This window comes from Muscardinus avellanarius (assembly GCF_963383645.1).
Source record: "Muscardinus avellanarius genome assembly, chromosome: 10".
Lineage (NCBI taxonomy): Eukaryota > Metazoa > Chordata > Mammalia > Rodentia > Gliridae > Muscardinus > Muscardinus avellanarius.
The window spans coordinates 61,413,983-61,424,738 of record NC_137796.1 but is presented as its reverse complement, the minus strand read 5'-3'; the positions used below and the strand labels follow the sequence as shown (position 1 = coordinate 61,424,738).

General features: G+C 50.2%; 1 protein-coding gene across 1 annotated transcript; it reads left to right on the top strand.

The window, feature by feature from the left end:
• Positions 1–516: 516 nt before the first annotated feature.
• On the top strand, positions 517–9,343 carry NOSIP (nitric oxide synthase interacting protein; the record flags this gene model as incomplete). Its single annotated transcript, XM_080702230.1, has 8 exons — positions 517–586; positions 1,671–1,776; positions 6,903–6,984; positions 8,127–8,286; positions 8,374–8,492; positions 8,587–8,774; positions 8,879–8,987; positions 9,272–9,343. 8 exons carry the CDS (start codon positions 517–519, stop codon positions 9,341–9,343), a joined length of 906 nt encoding a protein of 301 aa, XP_080558356.1.
• Between the last annotated feature and the right edge of the window lie 1,413 nt (positions 9,344–10,756).

The following is a 10,756-nucleotide window of genomic DNA, read 5'->3' as shown; positions in this document are numbered from 1 at the left end:
GGGAAACAGACAGGAGGATCACAGGTTCAAGGACAGCCTCAGCAAGTAAATAAAGCAGGGATGGGTGTAGCTCAGAAGTAGACTGCTCCTGGGTTCAATCCCCAGTACCAAAAAAGGAAAAAAGGAAAATAAAATAGAGCTGGGGGTGTAGCTTGGAGGTAGAATGCCTCTGCATTCAATCCCCAGTACCAAAATAAGAGAGACAGGATGTTGTTAGGTTGCTGAAGGTCTCGTTAAGTTGCTGAGGCCGTCCTCAAACCCACCATCCTCTTGATTCAGCCTCTCAAGTACTTGAGATTCCAGGCATGCAATGCACCACCACCCAGAGCTCTGACGGCCATATTTTAGGATGAGTTCAGGTTAGTCTTGAGAGAGAGAGAGCTTCCTGGCAGAGGCACGGTGACCACATATCCCTGGTTCTTCCTCCCTCTTCCCTGCCCTAGCCTCCTCATCTAAGGGCCATAACGAGCAGCATCTGATCACCACAACCCTGCACCTGTCCATTCCCCCCTCAGGATGACACGGCACGGCAAGAACTGCACTGCGGGGGCTGTCTACACCTACCACGAGAAGAAGAAGGACACAGGTACGGGGCTGGGCTCGCTGGGATGTGTCTCAAAGTTACCGTCTTGCCCTGCACCCCTGGTTTTGCTTTCCCAGCCCCGTGTGCCCGTACCTCGCCCTAGATGCACAGCCTTGTTGATGGTCTTGACTGCAGAAGCCGTGCACCTGTCCAGCGCCCCCTTGCCGTGGGCTCTGCATGTGCGCCTTCCCCATATTGATGCCTGCGATCCCCAAAGGGAGTTGTGGGAGATGGTATCTGCTACCACCGTGTTCCAGAGCTGGAAACAGATCCACAGCTAGACGGGCACGCAAGCTTGATCACCCCACAGAAGAGCCCATGGGAGTCAGGCATGGGTCCCGCCCCCAAGCAGTTCCCCCTGGGAACCAGCATTTTGTGTGTGTGTGTGTGTGTGTGTGTGTGTGTGTGTGTGTGTGTGTGGTACTGGGGTTCCTGGAAACCCTTCTACCTCCGGCTATACTCCCAGACCTAATTTTATATTTGGAAATCTCTTAAGCCAGTGAGGTTGGCTTTGAGCCTGCGCCATCCTCCTGCCTCCGCCTCCCAAGTATGGGGATTACAAGTGTGCACCACCACACCTGGCTCAGCACGCTTTTGATGGTCCAAAGATGATAGGCCAAATGTGGTCGCGCACGCTCGCAATCCCCGCGCTTGGGAGGCTGAGACAGGAGGATCGTGCAGGTTCGAAACCAGCCTCAGCTACTTAGTGAGGCTCTCAGGAACTTAGTGAGACCCTGTTTCCAAAGGAAATATAAAATGGGTCTGGGCCGGGCATGATGGCGCACACTTGTAATCCCCGCGCTTGGGAGGCTGAGACAGGAGGATCTCATGGGTTCGAAGCCAGCCTCAGCTACTTAGTGAGGCTCTCAGCAACTTAGTGAGACCCTGTTTCCAAATAAAATATAATAGTCTGGGAGTACAGCCCGGAGGTAGAAAGCCTCTGGGTTCCACCCCCAGTACCACCAAACAAACCCCAAAGATGACTGCACCCTTCTGCCTCACTCAGTCCTCTCCAACCCCCAGTATCAATAGGGCCATTTCTGTTGTTGCGCTGCTTCTCTAGCTCACTGCCCATCTCTGTCCCCAGCGGCCTCAGGCTACGGCACTCAGAACATCCGACTGAGCCGGGACGCCGTGAAGGACTTTGACTGCTGCTGCCTCTCCCTGCAGCCCTGCCATGATCCGGTTGTCACGTGAGCTGGGGGCACGGGTGGGAGGATGAGGGACCCAGTCATAGGGGGCTGGCCACCTGCACAGCCAGGGTGCCCTGTTCAGGCCATCTAACCTCTCAGAGCCCTAGTGTTCTCATCGGGCGCATGGGCCTGACCCGAGATCCTGTTTCATAGCAGATGGAAAAGAATATATTCGTAACGGGATGTAGGGCTCCTGCCGCATCACATATGATAACAGCTCCCGTGGTTTGGTCTTTACCATGGCCTGCCTTGTGGTAAGGCAGTGATTTCAGTCCAGTAACAGGTATAAGAAGCAGGCACAGTGGCACACATCTGTAATTCCAGTATTTTGGAGGCTGTGACAGGAGGATCACAGGTTCAGGGACAGCCTCAGGAACTCAGTGAGATCCTGTTTCAAACTAAACTAAAATATAAGCCAAATGTAGTGGCACACGCCTGTAACTTCAGTACATGGGAGACTGAGACAGGGAGATTGCAGGTTCACTGCCATCTTCAGCAATTTGGAGAAGTGCTTAGCAACCTAGTGAGACCCACTTTCAAAATAAAATAGGCCAAGTGTGGTAGCACACACTTGTCATTTCAGTACTTGCAAGGCTAAAACAGGAGGATCACAGATTCTTGGCCAGCCTCAGCAACTTAGTGAGGCCCTTTACAATTTAGTGAGACTCTGCTTCAAAATAAAAGAATAAAATTGGTAATCCTAGCATTTGGGAGGCTGAGACAGGAGGATCGTGGTTTGCAGACAGCCTCAGCTACTTAGGCCCTCTGCAACTCAGTGAGACTCTGTTTCAAAGAATAAAAAATAGGGCTGGGGGTGTAGCTTGGAGGTAGACTGCCCCTGGGTTCCATCCTTAGTATTGAAAAAAAAAAAAAAAAAAGCCGGGCATGGTGGTACACGCTTGTAATCCTAGCATTCAGGAGGCTGAGACTGGAGGATCGTGGTTCATAGAAAGCCTCAGCTACTGAGTGAGGCCCTCTGCAACTTAGTGAGAACCTGTTTCAAAATAAAGAATATGCCGGGCGTGGTGATGCACACTTGTAATCCCAGTACTTGGGAGGCTGAGACAGGAGGATCATGCAGGTTTGAAGCCAACCTCAGCTACTTAGTGAGGCTCTCAGCAACTTAGTGAGACCCTATTTCCAAACAAAATATAAAATAGTTCTGGGAGTATAGCCTGGATGTAGAAGGTCCCTGGGTTCCATTCCCAGTATGCAAAAAAAAGGAAGGAAGGAAGGAAGGAAGGAAGGAAGGAAGGAAGGGAGGGAGAGAGAAAATAGGAGCCAGGTGTGGTGATCTACTCCTATAATCCTGGTACTTGGGAGGCTGAGACAAGAGGATTGCAGGTTTGAAGACAACATCAGATCCTAGGTCCTGTTTTTTAGAATGTGGAAAAAAGTAGTGAATCTTTTAGCAAGTAGTGAGACTCAGAAACCTAGACCCTATTTCAAGAATAAAAATAAAATAGGGATGGTGTGTAGCCAGCATGGTGGTATGCACTTGTAATCCCAGTACTTTGGGAACTGAGACAGGAGAATCACAGATCCAAGACCAGCCTTAGCAACTTAGTGGCCAGCCTCAGCTACTTGCGAGGCCCTCTGCAATTTAGGGAGACCCTGTTTCAAATAAAAGAATAAAAAAGCCAAGTGTGGTGGCGCACGCTTGTAATCCCATCAGTTGGGAGGCTGAGACTGGAGGATTACGGTTCGTGGACAGCCTCAGCTACTTAGTGAGGCCCTTTGGAACTCAGTGAGACCCGGTTTCAAAATAAAGAATAAAAAAAAAAAAATAGGGCAGGGGGTGTAGCTTGGAGGTTGATGCCCCTGGGTTCTATCTCCAGACCCTCAAATAAATAAATAAATAAATAAGAATAAAATAGGGCTGGGTGTGTAGCTCAGAGGTAAAATGCCCCTGAGCTCAATCCCCAGTACCACACACATAAAAATAAATAAATAAATAAAAATAAAAGAATAAAATAAGCCAGGCCATAGTGGCACACACTTGTAATCCCAGTACTGCTGAGACAGGAGGATCACAGGGTCACAGCCAGCCTCAGCAAGTAGCTAAACTCATCAACCTAGAAAGACCCTATTTCAAAAAAATAAAAAGGGCTAGGGGTGTAGCCCCTAGCCCAGAGGTAAAATGCCCCTGGTTTCAATCCCTAATACTGCAAAAAGAAAGAATAAAATAAACCAGGCATGGTGACGCATGCCTGTAATCCCAATACTTGGGAGGCTGGGACATGAGGATCCCAAGTTCATAGCCTTCCTCAGAGCCGGGCGTGGTGACGCACACTCGTAATCCAAGCATTTGTTAGGCTGAGACAGGAAGATTCCAGACAGCCTCAGCTACTTAGGCCCTTTGCAACTTAGGGAGACCCTGTTTCAAAAGAAAGAATAAAAATAGGGCTGGGGGTGCAGCTCAGAGATAAAATCCCCCTGGGGTCCATCCCCAGTACCAAAAAAAAAAAAAAAAAGACATTCTCACCAACGTAGGGAGGCTCTCAGAACCTAATGAGATCTTATTTCCAAATTAATAAGATTGGGCTAGAGGCTTAGCTTGGAAGTAGGATGTCTCTAGGTTCAATCCCCAGTATCAAAAAATAAATAAAAATTAAAAATAGGGCTGGGAAGCCGGGGGTGGTGGCACATGCTTGTAATCCCTGCACTTGGGAGGCAGAGACAGGAGGATCGCGCAGGATCAAAGCCAGCCTCAGCTATTTAGTGAGGCTCTCAGCAACTTAATGAGACCCTGTCTCCAAATAAAATAGGTCTGGGAGTATAGCCCGGAGGTAGAAAGCCCCTGGGTTCCACCCCCAGCACCACCACCAAAAAAATTTAGTGCTGGGGGGTATGGTTCTGAGGTAGAATGCCCTGGGTTGGGTTCCCAGTGCCACAGTTTAAAAAAAAAAAAAAAAAAAAAGCTGGGCATGGTGGTGCACACTTGTAATTCTAGCATTTGGGAGGCTGAGACCAGAGGATCGCAGTTCACAGACAGCCTCACCTACTTAGTGAGGCTCTCTGCAACTTAGTGAGACCCTGTTTCAAAATAAAGAATAAAAAAATAGGGCAGGGGATGTAGCTTGGAAGTCAAATGCCCCTGGGTTTCATCCCCAGACCCGTAAAAAATAAAAAAATAAAAAATAGGGCAGGGGGTGTAGCTCGGAGGGTCGAATGCCCCTGGGTTCCATCCCCAGACCCACAAAAAAAAAAAAAAAGGAATAAAATAGGGCTGGGGGTATGTTTTGGAGGTAGAATGTCCATGGGTTCCTCCCTAGTACCACAAAGAAAAAAAAAAATAAGAATTTGAAAGACCCTGTTTCAAAATAAAGAATAAAATATAGGGCTGGGGGTGTAGCTCAGAGGTAGAATGCCCATGAGGTCCATCTCCAGTACCGAAAAAATAAATAAATAAATAAATAAATAAATAAATAAATAAATAATAGGAGCCGGGTGTGGTGGTGCACGCTTGTAATCCCAGCATTTGGGAGGTTGAGACTGGAGGATCACAGTTCGTGGACAGCCTCAGCTACTTAGTGAGGCCCTTTGCAACTCAGTGAGACCCGGTTTCAAAATAAAGAATAAAATTTAGGGCAGGGGTTGTAGCTTGGAGATCGAATGCACCTGGGTTCCATCCCCAGACCCGCAAAGATAAATACATACATACATACATACATACATACATACATACTTACTTACATACTAGGGCCAGGGGTGTAGCTCAGATACAGAATACCCTGGGTTCAATCCCAAGTATCACAATAAAATAAATAAGAAAAATAATAAAAATAAATAAAATAGGGCCCGGGGTATAGCTCAGAGGTAGAATGTCCCTCCTTGGGCTCAATCCCTAATACCAAAAAAAAAAAAAAAAAAAAAAAAAATCAGCAATGGGAACAAGCATTTACCATGGATTCCCTAATTCTCTCAGCAAGAATGCATGACAAAGATGGGGTAGTGGCTCATGCCTGTATAATCCCAGTACTTGAGAGGGTGAGACAGGAGGATTAAAAATTCAAGGTCAAACCAGGCATGGTGGCACACGCTTGTAATCCCAGCATTTGGGAGGCTGAGACAGGATCACGGTTTGCGACCAGCCTCAGCTACTTATTGAGGCCTTTTGCAATTCAATGAGACCCTGTTTCAAAATAAAGAATAAAAAATCGGGCTGGGGATGCAGCTCGGAGGAAGAATGCTCCTGGCTTCCATCCCCAGTACCGCAAAAAAAAAAAAAAAAAAAGGACAGTTTCAACAACATACCAAGATTCAGCAACTTAGTGAGACACTGTATCAAGACAAAAACATAAAGAATAGCAGGCTGTGGGGTGTAGCTCTAATTTAGAATGTCCCTGAGTTCAATTCCCAGTACCATAAAAAAGAAAAAAGTAAATGATGTGATACCAGTCAGAGAGGTCCTTCTCTTTTTTTTTTTTTTTTTTGGGGGGGGGGGTACTGGGGGTGGAACCCAGGGGCTTTCTACCCTGGGGCTATACTCCCAGACCTATTTTATACTTTATTTGGGAACAGGGTCTCACTAAGTTGCAAAGTGCCTCACTAAGTAGCTGAGGCTGGCTTCGAACCTGTGCAATCCTCCTGTTTCCGCCTCCCAAGCGCAGGATTACAAGCGTGTGCCACCACACCCAGCCAGGGAAGCCCTTCTGAGCCTTTGTGTCCATTTGTGTTTTTATAGGGTGGAGAGTAAACTGAGGATTAAACCCAGAGGCATTCTATCTCTGAGCTATACTTACTAACCCTTTTTATTTTTTATTTTGAAACAGGGTCTCACTAAATTGCTGAGAGCTTTGCTGAGTTGCTAAGGCAGATCGTGAACCTGTGATCCTCCTGTCTCAACCTCCCAAGTACTGGGATTACAGGCCTGGGCCACTACACCTGGCTCTTGCACAAGATTTTTCCCTACATGATACCACATACTCAAGCTGCAAGAATCAAAGCAGTGTGGGCCTGGCATGAGAATTCACTTCAGTGAGCTGAGCTGAGCTGGGCAGTGGGAGATGCTACCTGTGGGATGCTTAGTGGGTACCCAGGGCAGGGTGAGAGCGGATGTTGGGCACCATATCATTACGCCGTGGGCCCATTCACCATTTGTCTCATCCACTCTCTCCCTGTAGCCCAGATGGCTACCTGTATGAGCGCGAGGCAATCCTGGAGTACATCCTGCACCAGAAGAGGGAGATCGCCCGGCAGATGAAGGTATGGGGGTCAGCAAGAAGGGACACAAGTGGGCAAGTGGTTTTGACTCTGAGCTCTCAGCAGAGCTCTCCTGGGCCTCTGATCTCAGTTCCCTCCCCCAGGACCTTTCCCTGCACCCTATCACATTCCCCTCCCACTTCTCCAGGTTCAATGTTCCCATCCTTCATGCCTGGAATCCCAGTACTTGGGAAGCTGAGACAGGAGAATCACAGGTTTGAGGCCAGCCTCAGTTACTTAGTGGGGCTCTCAGAAACAGTGAACCCTGTTTCAAAATTTAAAAAAAGCCGGCATGATGACACACGCTTGTAATCCCAGCATTCGGGAGGCTAAGACCCGGAGGATCATGGTTCACAGACAGCCTCAGCTACTTAGTGGGGCCCTCCACAACTCAGTGAGACCCGGTTTCAAAATAAAGAATAAAAAATAGGGCAGGGGGTGTAGCTTGGAGGTCGAATGCCCCTGGCTTCCATCCCCAGACCCACAAAAAATAAAAATAAAATAAAAAAAATTTAAAAAAAAGAGCCTAAACCGGATGTGGTGGCCCACACTTGTAATCTCAGTACTTGGGAGGCTGAGACAGGAGAATTGTGTTCAGGGCCAGCCTCAGCTACTTAGTGAGGCCCTCCACAACTTAGTCAGACCCTGTTTCAAAATTAAGAATAAAATATAGGGCTGGGGGTATAGCCCAGTATTGAAGGTAAATTGTCCCTGGGTCCAATCCTCAGTACTGGAAAAAAAAAGAGAAAGAGAAAAAAATAGAAAGAAAAGGAAGAAAGAAAGAGAAAGAAAGAAAGAAAGAAAGAAAGAAAGATGGTGGTGATTGCATCTCAGTGTTTGAGCTCCAGCCAGACTTAATCCTTGACAGTTCTGTTGCCAAAGAGCAGGCAACCCCAAGTCCTGAGCTGGCTAAATAGGAAATAACCTAAGCACCTTGCAGTATGCAGTAAGGGAAGGGTTGACCCTGGGGATGCCACCCCACAGAGGCCTGTGCAGCCCATTAAAGGTGCGCACCCAGGCGCCTGCCAACTTCTGCCAAAGAAGCCCCTCGCAGGCCTTGGTTTATCCACCCGTGAAATGGGACCCACCCCAGCTCCCCGGTGTTGTACGGACGCTTGACGCCTGGCCTCTCCTGGCTTCCCCAGGCCTACGAGAAGCAGCGCGGTGCCCGGCAGGAGGAACAGAAAAAGCTACAGCGGGCCGCTGCGCAGGACCAAGTGCGAGGCTTCCTGGAAAAGGAGGCAGCCATCGTCAGCCGACCCCTCAACCCCTTCACCACCAAGGCCGCCTCGGGAGCCGCCCCAGGTGCCAGGGAGCGGGCTTGCAGGTGGTTAGGGGCACCACGGGCCCAGGGCTTTCTAGGTGCCGGTCCAAGCCTCTCTTCCCCCACAGATGACGTCCAGCCAGGGCCCAGCGTGGGTCCCGTGAACAAGGACAAGGACAAAGCGCTGCCCAGCTTCTGGATCCCATCGCTGACTCCCGAGGCCAAGGCCACCAAGCTGGAGAAGCCGGTGAGCCCTCCCAGGGACTGCGGCCCCGCACAGGGCCCCTGCCCGCCCGCACCTGCACCGCCCCTGGCGCTGACCCTGCCCGTCCGCTCCGCAGTCGCGCACTGTGACCTGCCCCATGTCGGGGAAGCCGCTGCGCATGTCGGACTTGACGCCCGTGCACTTCACGCTGCTGGACGACTCGGTGGACCGCGTGGGGCTCATCACGCGCAGCGAGCGCTATGTGTGCGCGGTGACGCGCGACAGCCTGAGCAACGCCACGCCGTGCGCCGTGCTGAGGCCCTCGTGAGTCCTGTGGGGAAGAGGGAAGGGGCTTGAAGGGTGGGCTTGGGGCCTTGGCTCCGCGGGCTGACCTCCACTCGCCTCCCCCGCCGGGGCCCTCCCTGCAGAGGGGCGGTGGTCACCCTGGAGTGTGTGGAGAAGCTGATTCGGAAGGACATGGTGGATCCGGTGAATGGAGACAAGCTCACAGAGCGCGACATCATCGTGCTGCAGCGGGTGAGCTAGCCGCCCCTCCCTCCTGCAGCCCCCTTCCCCGGCTCTCCAGGCCCCGCCCATCGGCCTCAGGCCCCGCCCCTCGCCTTGCGCTCTCAGCTCCCGGCCCCGGCTCCGCCCCTCCCCTGGGCCACGCTCCCACCCCAGGTGCCTGGTTTCTCAGGAAGGCTTCACTCTCTCAACCCACCTGCCATCTTCAGCCTTGCCCCGCTTCACCCTGACCTGCTAAGAAGCCCCAGGGTTAACCTAGGCCGCCTCCACCTAGCCCTCCTCCCCACCTTTTCTAGGGCGGCACAGGCTTCGCGGGCTCTGGAGTGAAGCTGCAGGCGGAGAAGTCGCGGCCAGTGATGCAGGCCTGAGCAGCTGTGGGAAAACTAATAAACCACTGGATTCACATGGATGTGTGGCTTTCTTTTGATGCAGGAGCACCGTAGGAAGCAGGCTGAGCCCCACCCGCATGCACCCTGTGGTGACTTAAATTTGAAAAGATGGCCTCAGCAAACAGACTTTCATCAAGCTAGCAAGACACCTTTTCAAAATACAAATAAACATTGGGGCTGATAGCCGGGTGGTGGCGCATACTTGTAATCCCCACGCACTGGTTCGGAGCCAGCCTAGCTGGTTTAAGAGACCCTGTTTCCAAATAAAAACATATAAAAATAGGTTTGGGAGTGTAGCCCGGAGGTAGGAGGGCTTCCAGAAACCCCAGTACCATAAAAAAGAAAAAAATGGGGGCTGAGGGTGTAGCTCAGAGATAGAATGCCCCTGTGTTCAATTCCTAGTACCACCAAAAAAAAAAAAAAAAGAAAAAAAGAAAAAAAACATTTAAAAGAACAGGCAATGCCGGACGTAGTGGCGCACGCTTGTAACCCCTGTGCTTGGGAGGCTGAGACAGGAGGATTGCACAGGTTCGAAGCCAGCCTCAGCTACTTAGTGAGGCTCTCAGCAACTTAGTGAGACCCTGTTTCCAAAAAATATATATAAAAATAGGTCTGGGAGTATAGCCCAGAGGTAGAAAGCCTCTGGGTTCCACCTCCAGTACCACCAAAAAAAAAAAGAGCAGGCAAGCCAGGCATGTTGGTGGACGCCTATAATCCCAGGATTTGGGAGGCTGAGGCAGGAGGGCTGCACAAGACCAGCCTCAGTAACTTGAGGCCCTCAGCAATTTAGTGAGACCCTTTCTGTATGTGTGTTGTGGCACTGGGGATTGAACTCAGGGGCATTCTACCTCTGAGCTACACCCCAGCTTTTTTATTTTTTTTATTTTTTTAGTGGGTCTGGGGATGGAACCCAGGGGCATTCCACCTCCGAGCTATATCTCCTGCCCTATTTTTTCTTTATTTTGAAACAGGGTCTCACTGAGTTGAGGAGGGCCTCACTAAGTAGGTGAGGCTGTCCACAAACCGGGAGCCTCCTGTCTCAGCCTCCTGAATGCTGGAATTACAAGCGTGAGCCACCACGCCCTGCTCAATATAAAAATTTAAAAAATGATCCAGGCATGGTGGCACACACTTGTAATCCCAGCATTTGGGAAGCTGAGACCGGAGGATTGAGGTTTGCGAACAGCTTCAGCTACTTAGCGAGGCCCTTCACAATTCAATGAGACGTTTCAAAAATAAAGAGACTAAGTCCAGGCGTGGTGGCGCACCCATGTAATCCCAATATTCGGGAGACTGAGACCGGTGGATCACCGTTTGCAGACAGCCTCAGCTAATTAGTGAGGCTCTTTGCAACTCTGAGACCCTGTTTCAAAATAAAGAATAAAAAATAGA